At 45.0% G+C, this 20,438-nt stretch overlaps 2 protein-coding genes across 3 annotated transcripts in view; both read right to left on the bottom strand.

Annotated features, from left to right (window-relative positions):
• Nucleotides 1-20,438, bottom strand: part of LOC122440650 (prostaglandin E2 omega-hydroxylase CYP4F21) — a 66,968-nt gene that overhangs the window by 46,052 nt on the left and 478 nt on the right. The window lies entirely within an intron of this gene.
• LOC122440656 (prostaglandin E2 omega-hydroxylase CYP4F21-like) overlaps nt 4,649-20,438 on the bottom strand; it is a 17,154-nt gene continuing 1,364 nt past the window's right edge. The window contains exons 3-14 of the mRNA XM_043467178.1: nt 20,276-20,279; nt 18,455-18,599; nt 15,658-15,711; nt 15,438-15,565; nt 11,145-11,266; nt 10,092-10,362; nt 9,169-9,235; nt 8,653-8,782; nt 6,082-6,215; nt 5,922-5,986; nt 5,658-5,740; nt 4,649-5,245 (exon numbers count right to left, since the gene is read on the bottom strand). Coding sequence (XP_043323113.1) covers nt 5,071-5,245; nt 5,658-5,740; nt 5,922-5,986; nt 6,082-6,215; nt 8,653-8,782; nt 9,169-9,235; nt 10,092-10,362; nt 11,145-11,266; nt 15,438-15,565; nt 15,658-15,711; nt 18,455-18,560 — 1,335 coding nt within the window. The 5' untranslated portion in view covers nt 18,561-18,599; nt 20,276-20,279 and the 3' untranslated portion in view covers nt 4,649-5,070. The remainder of the gene's footprint in view (nt 5,246-5,657; nt 5,741-5,921; nt 5,987-6,081; nt 6,216-8,652; nt 8,783-9,168; nt 9,236-10,091; nt 10,363-11,144; nt 11,267-15,437; nt 15,566-15,657; nt 15,712-18,454; nt 18,600-20,275; nt 20,280-20,438) is intronic.

Genomic DNA, 20,438 nt, shown 5'->3' with positions numbered 1-20,438 from the left:
AATAAAAAATAAAATAAAAGATGAAAAAACTGGGGAAACCAAGGATATATGGAGAACCAATTTTTTCCCTGTACTTTTTTTTTAACATGAGTGTATGTATTTCATGTCAAAATATTACATTTAAAGATTTAGGCATCACTCATCAAAGATTCTCATCTAGTAAGCCTGCAGGGATTCTCCAGGTGATCTAATGCAGCTGGAGCTGAGACAGATCTTGAAAAATCACTCCCTTGGAAGACAAGGCATGACTTCTGAAGACAAGCTGATCAAATTTACCCCCACTCCAACCACTCATCAACTGAGTGACCTTGAGCAAGTGAGTTAATCTTCCCAATCCATAAGACTGGTGTGAGGATAAAATTGTTCTTTACCTTGGGGAGCTGAAGTGTCATCATCTTCTTGCTTCCAGGGGTCTACCTCTGTTAATAGGACCAAAAGCATCAGTGCCTGTGGAGTCACCAAGCCTTATGTGTTGTATAAAAAGAGTCTAACTACACCCACATTTTACATGAATGCATGTGTATCTATTGTTTGTTGTTGTTCAGTCACCAAGTCGTGTCCAATTCTTCACAACCCCATGGACTACAAGCATGCCAGATTTCCATGTCCCTCATCATCTCCCTGAGTTTGCCAAAGTTCATGTCCATTGCATCAGTGATGCCATCCAGTCATCTCATTCTCTGTTGCCCTCTTCTCCTTCAATCTACCCCAGCATCAGTGTCTTTTCCAATGAATCAGCTCTTTGCATCAGGTAGTCAAAGTATTGGAGCTTCAGCTTCAACATGAGTCCTTTCAATGAGTATTTAGGGTTATTTCCTTTAGGATTGACTAGTTTGATCTCCTTGCTGTCCGAGAGACTCTCAAGAGTCTTCTCCAGCAGCACAGTTGGAAAACATCAATTCTTTCGCACTTTGCCTTCTTTATCGTCCAATTCTCACAACAGTACATGACTACTGGAAAGACCATAGCCTTGATTACACATACCTTTGTCAGCAGAGTAATGTCTTCGCTTTTCAACTCAACATGCTGTCTAGGTTTGTCATAGCTTTCCTGCCAAGAAGCAATCGTCTTGCAATATCATGCCTGCAGTCACCATCCACAGGGATTTAAGAACCCAAGAAGAGGAAATCTGTCACTGCTTCCACATTTTCCCCATCTATTTGCCAGGAAGTGATGGGGCTGGATGCCATGATCTCAGCTTTTTTAATATTTAGTTTTAGGCCAGATTTTTCACTCTCCTCTTTTACCTTCATCAAGAGGTTCTTTAGTTCCTCTTCGCTTTCTGCCATTAGAGTGGTATCATCCTCATATCTGAGGCTGTTGATATTTCTCCTGGCAATGTTGATTCCAGCTTGTAACTCATCTAGCCCAGCATTTCTCATGATGTGCTCTACATATAAGTTAAATAAACAGGGTGACAATAAACAGCCTTGTCGTACTCCTTTCTAAATCCTGAACCAGTCAGTTGTTCTGTAAAAGGTTTGTGAGAAGCAATGGTTATGTTGCTTCTTCACTGACATACAGGTATCTCGGGAGACAGGTAAGATGGTCTGGTACTCCCATCTCTAAGAATTTAAGAGATACCAAGGGGAAGGTATCTATTGCTACAGAAATGAATTTTCTACACCCAGAGAATGTGATTAAGAGTAACTCAGTTTGAAATTGGTTGTAATATCTCAAGCTATCAAAGTGCATAAAAAGAATTCTTACAAAGTGAGCCAAACTAAATTATTTCCTAGCATGATGCCATTCACAAAAGTAAAGTGACTTGAATACTTGACACAAAAGAATTTAAAGATCCCTAAGATGTTGATTGTATGCTGTGGAAGGATGTTCACAACATATATTATTATACAAAAAACAGATGAACAAGGGAAAAAATGTATGATAAAAGAATAATTTTTTTTCTTGAGGCAAAATTCACATAAGATAAAATTCACCATTTGACTATTATGAAGTGTTCATGTTCAACTTCATGCATCTAGTATATTCACAGTATTGTGAAACCACCACCTCTCCTCTGGTTTCAAGATATTTTCATCACCTGAAAGGAGATCTGTACCATTAGCAGTCACTGTCTATTTCCTCCTCCACCCTCCAGCTACTGGATCTATCTCTATGGATTTGCCTATTTTGGACATTTCATATAAATGAAATCATACAATATATGACCTTTTGTGTCTTTCTCCTTTCACTTAGCATGATGCTTTCAAAGTTCATTCATGTTGCAGCATGTATCAGTGCTTCATTCCTTTTTAGGACCCAATAATATTCTTTATTATGGACATATCTCATTTTATTTATCCATTCATCTGTTATTGGATACCTGGATTGTTTCCCAAATATCCAACTTCTGGCAATTGTGGATAGTGCCTCTACAAAGATATACATACAAGTACCTGTTTCCAATTCTTTTGGGTAGATACCTAGGCATGGAATGGCTGAATCATATAATAATTCTAGGGTTTTTTACTGAAAAATATCAGATTATTTTCTACATTGGCTGCACTATTTTATATTTCCAACAGCAATGTATGAGGATTACACAACTATTATACAATAGGATTATACAACGATTATTCAAACTATCCTGCATCTTCACCAACACTTGCTATTTTCCATTGTTTTACATTCTTGCCATCCTGGTGAGTGTGAAGCAGTATCACATGGTGGCACTGACTTGCATTTCCCTAATGGCTAATTACTAATGGCATAGAGCATCTTTCATGTGCTTGGTTTAGTTCAGTTCAATCACTCAGTCGTGTCCGACTGTTTGTGACCCCATGAATCACAGCACGCCAAGCTTCCCTGTCCATCACCAACTCCTGGAGTTTACTCAAACTCATGTCCATTGAGTTGGTGATGTCATCCAACCATCTGTCATCCCCTTCTCCTCCCACATTCAATCTTCCCCAGCATCAGGATCTTTTCAAATGAGTCAGTTGTTTGCATCAGGTGGCCAAAGTATTGGAGCTTCAGCTTCAATGTGCTTGGTAGTCAGTAAAATAACACTTTTTTAAAAAGAGATTACATGATGTAAATGTAACACATTCAGATGAAAAGTCAAATTTTTACTGGTATAAGAATTTCAAATATTAATATAATGAAAACTTGGCAGTATGTGTGAGAGAATATGAATAGTGATTACTTTAACATGCTTGGGTTAAGGATATTACTTTTATTTCTTTTTTTTTTATTTGCATTTTCTTCTATGACAAGGTATCATTTAGGGTAAAAGATAAACGTCTTCAATAACAAACTCTGAAAGCAAAGAAAAACAACTGTGATTTTCAGCTTCAGTTCAGTTGCTCAGTCGTGTCCAACTTTTTGCGACCCCATGGACTGCAGTACACCAGGCCTCTCTGTCCATCATCAACTCCCAGAGTCTACTCAAACTCATCTCCATTGAGTCAGTGATGCCATCCAACCATCTCATTCTCTGTTGTCTCCTTCACCTCCTGCCTTCAATCTTTCTCAGCATCAGGGTCTTTTCAAATGAGTCAGTTCTTTGCATCAGGTGGCCAAAGAACTGGAGCTTCAGCTTCAACATCAGTCTTTCCAATGAACACCCAGGACTGATTTCCTTTAGGATGGAATGGTTGGATCTCCCTGCCGTCCAAGGGACTCTCAAGAGTCTTCTCCAACACCACAGTTCAAAAGCATCAATTCTTTGGCGCTCAGCTTTCTTTATAGTCCAGCTCTCACATCCATACATGACTACCGGAAAAACCATAGCTTTGACAGATGGACTTTTTTTTTTGAAAAAGTAATGTCTCTGCGTTTTAATATGCTGTCTAGGTTGGTCATAACTTTCCTTCCAAGGAGTAAGTGTCTTTTAATTTCATGGCTACAATCACCATCTGCGGTGATTTTGGAGCCCCCCCAAAAATAAAGTCAGCCACTGTTTCCACTGTTTCCCCATCTGTTTGCCATGAAGTGATGGGACTGGATGCCATGATCTTAGTTTTCTGAATGTTGAGTTTTAAGTCAATCTTTTCACTCTCCTCTTTCACTTTCATCAAGAGGCTCTTTAGTTCTTCACTTTCTGCCATAAGGGTGGTGTCATCTGCATATCTGAGGATATTGATATTTCTCCTGGCAATCCTGATTCCAGCTTAGAATATATTAAATATTTACTCATTTTATGATGTAGGATTTCTTTCTTATTTTGCAATCATTAAGTCCTCTGGCTCCTGAAAGTGTCTGAGACTAAGACTCTATCCCAGGACTCCCTGCAACCTGAGTGGGGCTAGTCCTGGGGCAGCTGCTGTCCCAAGAGCTGAAGGAAGTGACCCCACTCCTGCCCCATCCACTTCCACCCACTTGGCCTCCACTCCCTAAAACATCCAGATGAAAATGAAGTCCTGGGTCATGACTCTGTGATAGGAAAAAAAAATTTTTTCAGTTCCCAACTTCAGGTCAGCATCACAGCAAGGCCCTTTGAAACTGCAATAGATGTAAATATGGGAATTTTGAAGTTGCTGAATCTTCTAATGATAGTCCTCTGAAGCAGCAGGCTTCCACATGTCCCTAAATTTAAATATACCTATGATGACTTTAAAACATTTTAAATTTAAGAAAGCAATGCAGAAAGAAGTGAGGAAATGAACCCTTATTGATTACTAATGCTTACTACACACTGAGTCAGTCATTTTGCATATGCTTGTTTATTCAGTCTCCCCAACAGCCCAGTAAAGTGGCTACAATGTGTAATAAAGGAACTGAGAGGTAAACAATTTTCTTAAGCCAAACAACTAGTCAATGACAGACTGGGACGGTGACCTTTACATTACCATGGCAGGGAGCAAAGCCAAGGTCATCTGACCCTCTCTGCATCAAGCAGTTGGACTTCCCTAAAGAGTAGTCTTACACTTGGGATCCAAGTTCCCCCCTGAGCCGCCCCTCTAAAGGCCACCAAGTTTACAGCAACCCCCACCTTCCTGGAACCTAGCAGACCCCATGTGCTCCTTGCTGTCTCTTGACGAGCCTAGGGCAGAGGTGACCACGAAGTTTAATTTCCAATCTGCCACGTCTAGGGTCAGGGAGGAGCCCAGGAGAGAAGGTGCTGGGTCATTGCTGGCCTGCGCTCAGTGGCTCCACCTGCAGCCAGAGTCCGCCCTCTGTGCGCAGGATCAGCTCTGGCTTCTGGCACGGCTCCTTGTCCGGCAGAATGCGGAAGCGCAGCAAGGTGAGCGCCAAGATCACTTTCATCTCAGTCATGGCGAATGTCTGCCCAATGCAGTTCCTGCAGGCAGGAGTGGTGGCTCTGACGACTCCCTGGACCTTCATCCCAGCCTCACCAAGCCGGAAATCTGGCCCCCAACCCCCAACCCCATCTGCAGAGACCGAGAAGCCTAACAATTCCTGGGATCCCGGACATGGGTTTGCATATCCCCTGGGCCTGGTCCAGATTCCAGTTCTGAATGCAAACGCGGAAGGGAAAGGGCTCTCAGCACACTGCAGGCCCCTCCTTGGGCCCACCTCCATTCCCCAAACGTTTATCTGTCACCTCTAGGGCAGGGGAGGGAAGGAAAGCCAGAACTCTGACCATCTTCATTTTTCCCACCTCCCTGCCTGACAGTCATGCCTGGAATCTCAGTCCCAGATGCTGCCACCCCCACTACCGCATTCCCACCTCAAATGCCCAATGCCCTCACCTGGGACCCGCTGAGAAGGGAATAAAAGCCAAAGGTGGCCTCCCTTTGATGTTTTCTGGGTCGAAGCGGAAGGGGTCATAGACCTGGGGGCAAGACAAGACAGGGTTACTGGGTGGTATCTCCCAGGACATCCATCCTTGGAGAGGCAGATATGTGTATAATGGGACAGAGTGATGTCTGATTTGCCAGAACCCTGTGCCCTCCTTGGGTCCCCAAAGGGAAATGGACAAAGATGATGGAGGTAGGGTGTGGGGGAGGCATCACCTCAGGGTCTGGCCACACAGATGGGTTGTGGTGGGTCCCGAAAATATCAATGAGGCAGGCAACACCTGTGGAACAGGAAGGACCAGTCAGGACTAGGTCTCCCTGCCTTATTGGCCCCTCTTTCTGACCAGGAACCTCCTCCTGTTGTCATTGTGGGCACCTTTGGGGATGACCCGGCCATCTGGGAGCACAATGTCCTGGGTACAGCGGCGGGAGATGCTGGTGACTGGGGGGTGCAACCGCAGACTCTCTTTGATGCACATGGTCAGGAAGGGCAACTGGACCAGGTCATCCCTACGGAAACCTCGTGACAATTATCCAGGGAACAAAAGCAAAGACACTCCTCAACTGTTCCTTAAGATCCTTCTTCCTAAAACAAAATCACAGATGGATAAAATATCTCCAAATTGATTAAGTCATATACATAAATATAGACAGCTCTTTCTTTGACCATCATGACTCAGTATGAGCTTTAAGAAAGAAAGAAGGAAGAAATGCAGGATCAAAAAAGTACTAGAAGAAACTTAGTCAGATATTTTTAGATTTTTCTGAACAACTCACCTAAAAGTCAACCATAGAAACTTCTACAATTTTGTAAATATAAAATATTTTTATGGCAAGACCACAAAATCAGAAGACAAATAAGTAAGAAACAGATTCAATGTTTACTGTTATGTAACTATAGGACGAGAGATGCTAGCTAATATACTTATGGCGGGGGGGCGGCAGGGGAAGAGAGTAATGCCATTTGAAATGTGGGGTAAATGTGTCATTTTTTGCAGATAGTGATTTTATATTTAGAAAACAAGAGAATTCACTGGAAAACTTTTATAAACATTGAAGACAAGATCCAGTAAGGGGATGCTGAATTCTTTTTTTAAAATCCCCCCCCCTTTCTGTGTGGTGATTTAAATTCTTCATAGCTGATACAATTAACTAACTCAAAACTGGAAAACTTCAGACAAACCCCATATAGTCCAACAGCACTCACTTCCCCTTCTCAGTTTTCCTAGTGATTATTTTTTATGTATCCTTCCAGAGGTACCTTTTTGCATTAAAAAAAATTATATAGCAACATATTGAATACCATACACACTGCTGTTCATTTCAGGTAACGTATACCAATGTCTTATACATCTCTTGGAATTTGTGTCAAAAACAGGGCCTTGCACATTCTGGAACTAGAAAATAACTTTTCATGGTTTATCCTATAGACTTTAAGACTTCTTTATTTTTCATTTAAATCTTTGATTCATATGGATGTTATTTTCTTATAAGGCCCAAGAAGCAGGATGAATTAACTTTTCTCCATATACACCCCCAGTTGACCCAGAGCTTTTATTAAACAACCTTTATTTTTCCTAATGATAAGACACTAAATATTTAGCATTTGCTGTTGTTTGCTATGGACAAGAAAGCTTTATCCATAAATTGTTAGTTTTTCTATTAGAAATAGCATCAGAAGAGATAATAAAAGAAAAGATGACTGTGATGATACACAGTGTGTGTGTGTTGGTATCTCAGTCATGTCCGACTCTGAGGCTCCATGGACTGTAGCCCGCCAGCCTCCTCTGTCCATGGGATTCTCTGGGCAAGAATACTGGAGTGGGTTGCCATTCCCATCTCCATGATATAAAGTATCTGAATTCAACTTATCAAGAAATGTGAATGTGTATTATCCAAATAAACTTATAAATATTTTTCAATCCAGATAGACTATATGGTTCACCATAGCAACAAGGGTATCTAAGGGTTAATTTAACAACATGTGAGTATGATCTCTATGCTAAAATTTTAGGGTCCATTAAAAGCCTGGAGATTACTTGGATACCCAAAAACGGATATCCACTTCACGCTCTGGGATACTGTGTATTAATATTACGAAGTAATATGCTTCCCACAGGTCAATTATATATTCACAACAACCGCCTCTCTCCCTCCTTCATTCCTCTCTCTCTTCTCCCTTCCTTCTAGTTCTTAATTTATTCCCTGATGTCTTCCTGACCTAATTGTATCTCAAATGCACCCGAATATCTACTCACCAATGTTCAGGGTCTCAGGTGAGACCTTCCACCCTCAACTTTGTCCCTCTTAGCCTAAACTCCAGGCCTGCCCATGTACACTGGAAGTGTCCTGACTTGAAACTATGCCTCCACCAGGCTGGGAGCTCCTGAAAGGCAAAGACTGGGGGGTGTCTGGGACCTTTCTGAATCTCCAGGACAACAAAGAAGCTGGAAAGAATTGGAAATGGTATAGAGCTGGGGATAGGGAGGCAGAGTGGCAGTGTTTACTAAATGGAGACTGGGTGAAGAAAGATACAGGTGTCCCTGGACAAGAGTTGAATACTTTATTCCCTCGATGATCCAGAGGACTAAATAATATGAGGAACTTGAGGGGGAAGGAGATGAGGAAACACAGAGTGAAGATGTTTGAAAACATCTGTGATTTCAGAGAGAAAATTAAGGAAGTGGAGGGGAAGTTCACTTCCTGAATATGTGCCAAGTGTCATCATCTGTCCTCATACATTGTTGCAAATTATCTCAGAATCCAAATTTTTGTCCCAAGAGCCAGCTTGCCCTGCTATCCATGCTGAGTACTAGATCTTGCCTCTGAGCTCTGTTCCTATTCCCACTAAGTGAAAGAATCAACAAAAAGATTTTCTCTCTTCCCCAACAAGGGAGCAGAGCCAAGGAGAGGGGTTCAGAAAAAGGCCATGAGATCTTGAACTCACCATTCAATCTCTTTAGACTCACGGTCCCTCAAAAGGTCTTGCACCTCTTGCCGGCAGCGCTCCTGGTATTCTGGGTGCTTTGCAAGGTTGTACAGGATCCAGGAGAGACCACTGGCTGTGGTGTCATGGCCTGAGTAGCATCCAGAAAGACTTGGATCTCTGGGCTACTTCAGTACCAAAGGTGAACAGAACCCTCACAGTATGGACCATGGGGGAATTAGTAGGGATGAGGTAGCCCAGGGTCCACACACCAAGTCCCTGGGATAGAGAAACTCTGCCCTCTCCTTGTATTCTGAGTGTTTTGTAAGGTTGTGTAGGACTCAGGAGAGGCCACTGGCTGTGGCATCATGGCCTGAGGGGCATCCAGAACCGCTTGGGTCTCTGGGTTACTTCGGTACTAGAGCATGGACAGCTCCCTTGCATTAAGCCTATGGGGAAGATGGGGAGGGATGGGGTAGTCCAGGGTCAATTCAGCAAGTTCCCTCCCTTTCTGTAGCCCCAAACTGGGACCCTCACCCTCAAACATGAAGGTGTCAGCTTCAGCCCGGATATCTTCATCTGACAATCCCTTCCCATCTTCATCCTGCAGAGAAAGCGAGATCCCCAGAATCACATTAGTTCTGAGGACCCCTGAGTCTAATGTGAGACAATCTCTAAAACTGCATATAGGAACCCAATCCCAACCTGAAGCCCTAGAAATCCTTTGCTCAGCCTGTCACTAGAGGCCATATTCCATAGGCCTCCTCCTTAACATCTTTCTCTACTGTGTTGTCCCTGGTGAAAGGAATCAGTGATTTGAAAATATTTTCATGTTGATGACATGACAGGGGATTTCTGCAAAAAGTTTCTGGCAACCTGGGTTACAACCTGTAGAATTTGCCTTCTCACCAGAGTATTTGTTTAAGCTCCAGAATAGTCTTTCTTCCAGTCCCTCTCTCCATAGGGAGAAAGGGACTGATGTACCAATTGCCCTGTATAAGTTCCAAATGTCAAAATCTAGAGGTACTTGTACTGTGATCCAAGCATGGCTGATGTACAAAAAAAGCATCATGGTGTGCTCATAGGCATTTGGGGATGGGGAGCCAGAGCTACAATTCTACTCAGGCTACTATTATGGCTATGAGAAATAAATGTGCTACTCTGCTCCAGGATTCTGTATATATATATATAGATTCTGTACATACATGTAGAGTCTACCTCAGTGGTAGACTGACTTATCAGTTTGCATTAGAGTCAAATCACAGGCCCTTCACAGTTTCAGACTTAGCAGTCCCCTACAGGCTACATTGCACATGATCATCTCTAAAACATCCCTGACCCATCCCTCCCTTCCACAAGCACCTTCCATGGCTCCCCAGGACCCTCTGCATCCTGTTCAAATTATTTGATCAAATCAAAGTCCCTTCTACCTCTTGAACTCAGATCCCAGAGGAACCCACCTTGGTCAGCAGAAGCACATCAATGAAGTCCAAAGTCTTGGTCTTCGCTTTGGTCTTGAGGAAGTCATCAATATTCTCCTTGGGGAGAGTGCGGCGCCGCTCCTGGATGACCGAATCTGTGAAGTCGTGCACCAGGCGGCAGGCCCTGCGGAAGCGCCGCCCATCTGAGGTGAGATAGTACAGGAAGTCCATGTGCAGGAAGAGCTGTTGGTTTCTTTTTGACACAAGAGCACTGAGCTCCAAGATGGCGGCGATATATTCGCTGGGCTTCCTGAGGAAGAGCGCATAAAGGAGGCAACAACTTAAAACCTGAAGCCCAGAAGCCAGGGGTCTACCTCCTTTCAGGAATTGAGGCTTCAATAACAGATGACCTACAGATACAGTGTGGGGATGAGCCAGAAGATGTGACTCTTCAGACTCTTCTCAACACCCATTCTATGTCAGTGAGCTGCCCCCATGCCCCAGGCACCCAGAGAACAGCTTGGATACCATGCTTCTCTCCTTTCTCTCTCACCCAGTAGCTGCCCCTTTTCCTTCCCCATACCATCCACTCGGCTCAGACCTTATCCTTTCCCAGCTGGTCAACGGCCCAGCCCCTTCCTTAGTCTCCTTACATCTAATGTTAATGCATTCTAGTGCCTACATGACTATTGGATTCTCTTGAGTCAGACGTCCAAGCTCAACTTTAACCAAGACCTTCATGTGCTTAAACACCTTCCATAGCTCCCAGGAAACCTCAAATAAAGTTCATATCTTCTTAGCCTGACTTCAGAATTCCATTAAGATATTACCTTCTCAGTCCTCCAACCTTACTTTCCTGGTGTCTCCTCACTGTTGCACATTCTTTTCTCATCCTACCCTCCTGGCCTTTATCAAAGGGTTCTACCTACCTGAAAGGATAGCTCCTTCTCTTTCCATTTCCTGTCCTGGATTGTCCAGCTGTGAGCCACCTCCTCCAGGAAGGCCCTTCCAATTGCCCTGGTCAGTCCTCCCTCCCCCATCTACTACCTTGGGTCTATGACTCATGTTCCCAGACCCAGCAATGAAACTCACTCTTGGCAATTGCTGTCAAAACTGAAGACACATTTCTGCAGACTGTCCAGGGTCAGGAGGCTGATGTGTTCAAACATGTCCAGATGGGTGTGGCCCTCTGTGACCAGGTGCTCCCACTTGGCCTGGTCAGAGAAGGAGACAGGTGGGGCCCCTTTGCAACCACCTGGGTGGACTCCCCTAAGACCCTGCCTCTTGGTTCCAGGACCATCCCCAGGGAGCATCAGGCTTGAGTGGAAGTGCAAGCTGTTACTTGTAGAACGTGAAGTTCTCATTGCTGGAAGTCAAGAGATCTGGATTTAAATCCTGACTCAGCCTCCTGCTCTTTATATATTCTTTTTTTTTTTCTTTCCACTTTATTATTTTTTTTTAATTTATTTATTTATTTATTTTTTCAGTGGGTTTTGTCATACATTGACATGAACCAGCAATAGATTTACATGTATTCCCCATCCCGATCCCCCCTCCCACCCCCCTCTCCACCCGACTCCTCTGGGTCTTCCCAGTGCACCAGGCCCGAGCACTTGTCTCATGTATCCCACCTGGGCTGGTGACCTGTTTCACAATAGTTAATATACATGCTGTTCTTTCGCTACATCCCACCCTCATCTTCTCCCACAGAGTTCAAAAGTCTGTTCTGTACTTCTGTGTCTCTTTTTCTGCTTTGCATAGACATGAATCCCATGATCAATAAATTTTGCTTTCATCATCTTCATTGTTAAAAGATGATTAGAAAACTGCCCCCTATGTTGAGAAAGATATTTCTCCATGGGCCCTGAGTATCCCTGCATATTCTTGCTTGGTATACTAAAAAAAAAAAAAAAAAAAAAAGAAAGACCCTGATGTTCTTTACCTGGGCCATTTCTCAGAGTTGTGTGTGTAGTAAACAACCTTGAGGAGTGAGGTAATGTGTCTTCCTGGGAAAATATCAGGCTTGCTTCTAGTTCTAAAAGTCATATAGCCCCTAAACCTAGCACTTCCCCCCACTGTAATACAACATACTATATGAGCAGGCACCAGTTGAAGCCCACCTGTGTCATCCTCATGGACTTTGATTACTTGGAGGGATAATACAAACCAGCAGGAAGCACATGCCATTTATTGAGCCAAGAGGAATAAACTGCCCTCTGTCTGTGACTCAGGACTCTCCTGTCTAATGGCAGAATCCAGGAAACAGTAACAGGCTCACTTGTCCATTTGCAAGTATAGAAAAATCCCAAGCACTTCACAAAGTCCTTTACTTTAGTTCTTCAATTCCATATATATATATATGGAATCACCCTTTGCAATGTGATTTTTTCAGTAGATTATAATAGGGCATGGAGCTTATTTCACCATTCTTTGATTCTGAGTTAGCCTTGGACCTGCTTTTATTAGTTAGTTTACTAGTTATTATTGGACCAATAACCTGAGAAAAATGATGACTAGGGTGCCCCATAGGCTTCCCTGATAGTTCAGTTGGTAAAGAATTCACCTGCAATGCAGGAGACCCCAGTTCAATTCCTCGGTTGGGAAGATCCACTGGAGAAGGGATAGGCTACCCACTCCAGTATTCTTGGGCTTCCTTTGTAGCTCAGCTGGTAAAGAATCCAGCTGCAATGTAAGAGACCTGGGTTTAGTCCCTGGGTTGGGAAGATCCCCTGGAGAAGGAAAAGGCTACCCACTCCAGTATGCTTGCCTAGAGAATTCCATGGACTGTATAGTCTATGGGGTTGCAAAGAGTAGGGCACAACTGAGTGACTTTCACTTTCAGGCTACCCCAAACCAAGACCCCAAAAGGCATTGCATTTCTGCATTGTCTGTTGTAACTTCTTTTTCAATTCTAATTTTATCAATTTGAGTCTTCCCTCTTCTTTCCTGAGAAGTCTGGCTAATGGTTTATCAATTTTATTTATCTTCTCAAAGAATCACCTTTAGTTTTGTTGCTCTTTGGTACTTTTTTCTTCATTTCTTTTTTATTTCAGCTCCAATCTCTATGATTTCTTTCTTTCCACTAACTTTGGGGGTTTGTTGTTCTTCCTTTCTATTTGCTTTGGGTGTAATATTAGGTTGTTTATTTGATATTTTTCTTGTTTTTTGAGATAGGCTTGAAAAGCAGTTCTTAGAACTGTTTTTGCTGCATCCCATAGATTTTGAGTTGTCATGTTTTCAATGTCATTGGTTTCTAGGTTTTTTTAAATCGTGTTTGTGTTTTTTGCAGTTTTTTCCTATAACTGATATCTAACCACATAGCATAGGGGTCAGAAAAAATACTTGATACAATTTCAATTTTCTTAAATTTACTAAGGCTTGATTTGTGACCCAAGATGTGATCTATCCTGGATCACATGTGCACTTGAGGGGGGAAAAAATGTATTCTGTTGCTTTTGGAAGGGTTGTCCTGTAGATATCAATTAGGTCCATCTGGTATGATGTAAAAACACAACCCTCAGAATGGCAGAAAATAATTGCAAATAAAGAAACTGACAAAGGATTTATCTCCAAAATATAGAAGCAGCCCATGCAGCTCAATATCAGAAAAACAAAAAACACAATCAAAAAATGGGCAGAGGACCTCAAGAGATATTTCTCCGAAAACATACAGGTGGCCAATAAACACATGAAAAAGGTGCTCAGCATTGCTCATTGTTAGAGAAATGCAAATCAAAACTAAAATAAGGTACCACCTCACACCAGTTAGAATGTCCATCATCAAAAATGTTCAAACAATAAATGCTGGAGAGGATGTGGAGAAAAGGAAATCCTCTTGCACTACTGGTGTGACTATAGATTGATATAGCCACTGTGGAGCGCAGTATGGAGATTTCTTTAAAAACCAGGAATACTAAGCAAATATCTTGAGAAAATCATAGTTCAAAAAGTCACATATACCCTAATGTTTGTTGCTGCACTGTTTACAATAGCCAGGATATGAAAACAACCTAGATGCCCATTGACAAATAAATGGATTAAGAAGTATGTGGTGTACACATAGGCACAGTGTACTTAGTCTCAAGAGGAACAAATGTGAGTCAGCTGTACTGAGGTGGATGAATCTAGAGCCTGTTACACGGAGTGAAGTAAGTCTTATATTGGCCAAGAGAAAAAGAAAATAGTTTGTTATATTTGGAATTTGCTTCCCTAGTGACTCAAACATTAAAGAATCCACCTGCAATGAAAGGAGACCCAGGTTCAATCCCTGGGTCAGTGAGACTCCCAGAGAAGGGAATGGCAACCCACTCCAGTATTGCCTCGAGAGTTACATGGACAGAGGAGCCTATGGGCTACAGTCCATTGGGTCATAAAGAATTGGACACAACTGAGAGACTATCACTTTCACTTTTCATGGAATCTAGAAAAATGGCACCGATAAACCTAATTGCAGGGCAGGAATGGAGATTCAGATATAGAGAACTGACTCTTGAACACAGCAGGGAGAAGAGGGGGTGGAACAAATTGAGAAAGCAGCGTTGATATATATATATACTCTTATGTATAAAATGGATAGCTGGGGGAAGCTGCTATATATGACTGATTAGCATTGTTGTATGGCAGAATACAACATGACATGACATTGTAAAGCAATTAAACTCCAATTAAAAAGTAAAATAAAAATAAAAGGGCATTGCAGTTTCTTCTCAGTCTGTTGGAACATTGCTTCTGCCAGTGAACAAAACTGAAATGTCTTTTAGGGAGAGAATCACGTAAAAGGAAGTCCATTTGACCTGGGTGAAACAATCTGAGATCAGCTGAGAAGGGATAGGCTACCCACTCCAGTATTCTTGGGCTTCCCTGGTGGCTCAGCTGGTGAAGAATCTGCCTGCAGTGTGGGAGACCTGGGTTCAATCCCTGGGTTGGGAAGACCCCCTGGAGAAGGGAAAGGCTACCTACTCCAGTATTCAAGTCTGGAGAACTCCATGGACTGCATGGAGTCACAAAGACTCAGACACAACTGAGTGACTTTCACTTTCATGTTATTGTTTTTAAGTGATTTGTTACTCCAGCATAACTACTATACAACATTCATTATTTTCCTAAAATATGTCTCAAGATTCCAAGGCTTCTGTGAAGAAAAAGAGAAGCTAACACATTCTGAGCACCTACTACATGTCAGGAACATGGCTCCATTACATCATGTTGACCACTTTGCAAAGCAAGGCTCACATTAGGCGTACTTATCAGCCAAGGAAACTAAGGTTCAGGAGGAAGAACAATGGCCTCAAAGTCAACTGGAAGATCCAGAATTCCAGACAAGACGTTCCTGAGTCCCCATTATCCTCAAGACTCCAGCTGGGACCCTGGGTTCAAGAGACTCACGTGCATGATCTCTGCGCTCTTGGTGAAAATCTTCATATAGGGCTTCAGGATGTTGAAGTGGAAGGCAGGTGTTAGCATGCGACGGTGACTGTTCCACTTGTCACCAGCACTCAGGAGGAGCCCATCCCCTAGCAGAGACAGCCATGGGGAGTGGGCAAAGGAACACCTTCCCCTGGATCTCCACGGTCATCCCCAATCCCCTTCACTCACAGTTACTCACCAAGCCAGGGTTTTAGAGTGCCATAGAACTGCATGTCCTTGGGTGCAATGGCAGCTGAAATGAGTAAAGACAATCAGGGGTCAGGTAGATGCAGAGGAGAGGGACTTTTGATGGGGGGTCGAGGCTTCCAGCCAGGAATCTGCATTCCCCTTCCAACCCCAACACAGCAGAATGGGACCAAGAGCACAGGAAGCTGGGAGGGGAGAAGGGACCAGACCAGGCTGCAGCACAGAACAGAGCAAAGGCAGAGCCCATAGACACACTCACGGTGCTTAGACACAGCCCAGAATGACACGACATGCCCCAACATTCCTTGACATGGCCTACAGAGTCCAACACATTCTGACATGGAAGCAAAACCCAGCCCTCTACAAAACACCTTTACAGGGACCAAGGGCACCACACCTGCCCCAGCACTAGGACCTCTCCTGAGACATCTGACGTGGCCCCAACAGGCGGGACACAACCTGACGTGATGCAACAGATCTGCCGTGCACCTGAAGACCATCTGACCTGATCCCAGGGTGCCCCAGGCAGGCTCCAGACAGGGCTTGAATACACTGATCTCACAGACATGAACCAAGTGTGATCCAGGCATACCTTAAGACCCAAAACAGGCAGGACTCACAGAAGGTCGCAGGCATTTCTCAAAGCGACCCTGAGCCCCAGACCTGAGGCAAACTCCACATGTGGCCCAGGAGTGATCAACAGGAGAGCCAGACAATCTCTAACGACATTTCAGATAAGAACCAGAGAGACTCCTAGATGCCTCAAATGTCCTTGGCCACAGCTGAGCTCCAGACATGACTGAGAACATCTCTGAGCTCAGGTATAAATTATATCAGGTGTCACCAGGTGTAACATACACCAGTTGTAACCAGAATCCATGTGGATACATGTGGTCACATAAATGTGACCAGATGTGGCCACACAGAAGACACTGCACAGACATGACCAGAGGTCAGGCAGGTGGGAGTCTGCAGTGAGAAACAGTGGTACCCTGGCCACACACCCCCACTGTCTGCATCATGGTCAGCCGCCCAAATAGAGGCAACACAGACCATGACAGGGGATAAGCTGTGGCCAAGGATCTACCTGGAGCAAAGAGCACAGGCTTGATGCGGGTGGAGTGGAAGGTGCGGATGATAGCGTGCCAGGGCCCCACCCACCAGCAGCACGCATCCCCATAGGTGCTGGCCAGGCCCTGGGTGTACAGGAGACCTTCCTCCCAGCTCTGAATCTGGAGAGGAACAAATAGGACCTAATTCGCGCTCTTCTAGGCTGCCAGAGGGGAGCACTTGTAGGGCAGAGAGCCATACCTGAAGCCATGAGTCAATTTCAGCAGCTGCTCCTCTGTCCTCACACTTTCTCAGGCTCCTTCCCCACACCCTCCATAAAGGACAGTTGGATGTCCATTCAGGTGCAGGGATAGGAAGGGTCTTGCCCTGTGTGGATCCCAGACACCATGTTCAATCTCTTTCCGGATAAGGAAACTGAGGCTCTGAATAAAGAAATGACTTGCCCACAGTTTCACAGATACTATGCCTGACACATGAGGTCAGGTGTGCCTGAATCCAGGGTCTGAATTCTTAACCACTGAACTGCTCTGAACCCTAAAACAATAGCTCAGATAACCCTGTGCCTGCCAAGACATGCAATCAGAGTCTCAGGAGCACGGGAATTGGTCCTATGACCCAAGCCAGGCAAATTAAAGGAAACCTTCAACTTTTTCTAAAACTGTTTTTAATGAGTTCACTTTTCCATGGGGGTTGAGCTTGGGGGATTCAATCTTACCAGCATCAGAGGGAAACCATCACAGATGAGCACAAAGCTAAATGATGAAAACAGATTTCTGATGACATTTTAAGACCCAGATCCAGCTGTCCTGAAGACATCTTCCTTGGAGTTTACAGTCAATTGATACTCTTTCTTTGAACAGATCATACAGGGTTGAGTTTCTTCCACTAACAGCTGAAAGAAACTTCAGCAGGCCAGAGAGAGCTAGGGCCCTTCCCAGAGTCACTCAGTAATCTGGTGTCAGAAACCAGGTCTCTGTCAGAAGCTGTCCATTCCCCTGCTTGCCTGGTCTGTCTGTGGATGGGAGGGGCAGAGGACAAAGTGAGGGAGCCAGGGTGGGATGGGGTAGCGTCTCCTCAGGGAGATCCCTGGGCACTGGAGAAGGAAGGCCCTGAATTAGAAGTGGCTGAGTCACAGCATACAGTCAAGAAGCCGACCCGTTGGAGAGGTAGATGTCACAAAAATAGCAGCCCAGATCATGCGCCAGATCTCCAGCCAGATCATCACTGGGGATCTGGGGATGAGTGAGACTGAGGGCAGATCTGCCAGGGGGCCTGGGATGCTATGGATGCCCACTGCATCGCTCTACCCTCTGCTTTCAAATATATCTGTTCCTTGTTCCAAATCCAGTTCCAGCACCTCCTCTTCCAGAAAGCCTTCCAACACGCCCCGACAGAGGACCTTGCTTATTCTTGGGTTTCCACAGCCCATCTCCCTCTGGCCGATTCCTGACCAACCACACCAGGTCAGGGATATCCTGTTCCAGATCTGAGTCCTGAGACTGGGGACATCTTTTAGCAGGGCACCAGAGTGGGGTATAGATAACAGTGTGAGGAAGAATGGGGGTGATGAATATATGAAAGAAAGGAGGAAATGGCTGAGCGAGAAGAGGGAAGGAGGGGCCAGTGTCCTGCAGGGGCCACTTCAAATGTTGGCAAGGAGGAGCTGGAATCCCTCAGATATGTCATGGCACCCACCACCACAAGCTCTGCCTGGATACCTGAGGCGTTGGTGATGCTCCGGAGCATGTCAGGGTGGCAGAAGACGACCATGGGGATAATGGGGCCAAACCAGATCAAATATCCACGGGGGTAGTTGGCAGCCATCTGAGCGAAGTTGATCAGGCCCTGCTCCGTGGGGGGCACCTGCAAGCAAGGAAGGGCCATCACTTCCCAGATGGAGCCACTGCAGTGGACTGTGTGTCAGATTCTGTATGATGGAGAGAGTCTCTGCTTCCTCCTTCTCTGGGGGCAGAAGGGACCTGGAGTACCTCCAAGTCCCCAGGATGTACCCCAGGACACAGGGAAAAGACAGGCTCTCTACCCTTAGGGAGGCTGACCTTGGCTTGAGAAGTCAGATTTTTCATGTCCTGGAAGTGGTCTCAGTCCCAGGAGTGCCTACAGGAGATCCCTATGGGGGAGGTTTGTGGGTGCAGGGTGGCCTCAGGACTTCTCCCTAGGTTTGGGTCCCACTTCCTTTCATAATCTGGATGGTCCACGTGGCCTCCAGTTCCTTGCGTGGTAAAGGGTCTGCAGACCTGGGACCTTCCAGCCCTGGCAGATGCCAAGGGACAGACATTAATCAGGAAAGCAACTCAGACCTACAAACCTCCTCTATTGGCTAGGCTCTGTGCAGAGTGCGTCCTGTCTGTCTATTCCCCTGCAACCTAGGGATATGACTTTCAATCGTGCCACTTATAGAGGAAGAAACTGACACCACATGCAATGCAACGGGAAGAAGATGATGCTCCTGGAGAAGCGTCACCTCCATCAGGATGCTCCATTCAAGCTTGACAAATACCCCCAGGTGCTCCAGGTGCTCTAGGCAGGTGAATGTAAGTCACTTTTACTTTCGGGCTTTGTTCCCCTCTCCCCAAGGACCTCAGGTGAGGGTTCAGTGCACTTGGTGAGACTGGTTCAGAGAGAGAGAGTGACTCAGCCAAGGTCACACAGCAAGAGGGGCCGCAGGAAGGAAGAGTGATCAAGACCAGACCACACAGCCAAGCCCTTGGAGGGAAGGGCAGAACTGCAGTAATTTTATAACATTCCTGTTACCTCCAGGGCTTGCAGAGACCATTTCTAGACCCAGACTCTCAGGAAATCTGCACAGCAAGCTTTGGAGTGCCCCCTGTTCTGGGCTTCTGAACTTTGCCATAATAAACAGTAAAATTGCAGTAAGTCCTCCCTCAAGTTGTAGTTCTCATCCCAGACAGGAAAGAAAAAATGTTCTCATCTCTCAGCCGGGCTGTTAGATGGGAAGAGCTGGGTACTCATTTCTTTGACCTTGACAGAGAAGGTGATGGCAAGTTCATCACCTAGATAACCAAACATTTATTTTGCATGCTTAATACTGGCTCCATGATGCCAGCCCTGGAGGAGACACTGTAGTGCCAGCTCCCCAGAACTAGCATCAAATTGGAAGGTGATTAATATGTAATTGGACAATTGACTGTTTAATTAATCATAAGCAGAACCAATTCAAAGATCAAAGTCTGCGGCACAAAGCTGGCAAGCATGGAGGATGGGGAGGTCTAAGAGGGCTTCTTAAAGAGGAAGTGAACTTTATCCAGGTTGGACTTTGAGCCCATTGGGATATCTTGGGAGGAGGGAAGGTGAGATTAAAGGACGGGATCCTGGGACAGAGAGGGTATGGGGAGCTGTGGTCCTATAGGTGGGGGTGGGCAGGTGATAGCCAGTTCCTGTGGGACAGCTGTAACCCAGAATGAAAAGACACAGGAAATGGACCACAAGCAGAGCAGACCCTGGACAGCACCCTTGAGGAGGTCTCAAGGTCACCATGGAGACTGGAGAGGCCAGGAGACCAGGCTCTGTGCAGCCCGGCCTCAGAGGTGCACTAATGTGTGGAAGTCAGGCAGGAAATGGGCCCCAAAACAGACTAGGGCTGGAAGGACAGGATGTGGGGAAGGTCTCGAGGGCAGAGCAGAAGAATGAGTGAGTGAGGAAGAGGGGGCTCCTGGCGTCCCT

This window comes from Cervus canadensis, chromosome 4 (genome assembly GCF_019320065.1).
Source record: "Cervus canadensis isolate Bull #8, Minnesota chromosome 4, ASM1932006v1, whole genome shotgun sequence".
Classification (NCBI taxonomy): Eukaryota; Metazoa; Chordata; class Mammalia; order Artiodactyla; family Cervidae; genus Cervus; species Cervus canadensis.
This window is presented reverse-complemented; position numbering and strand designations above follow the sequence as displayed.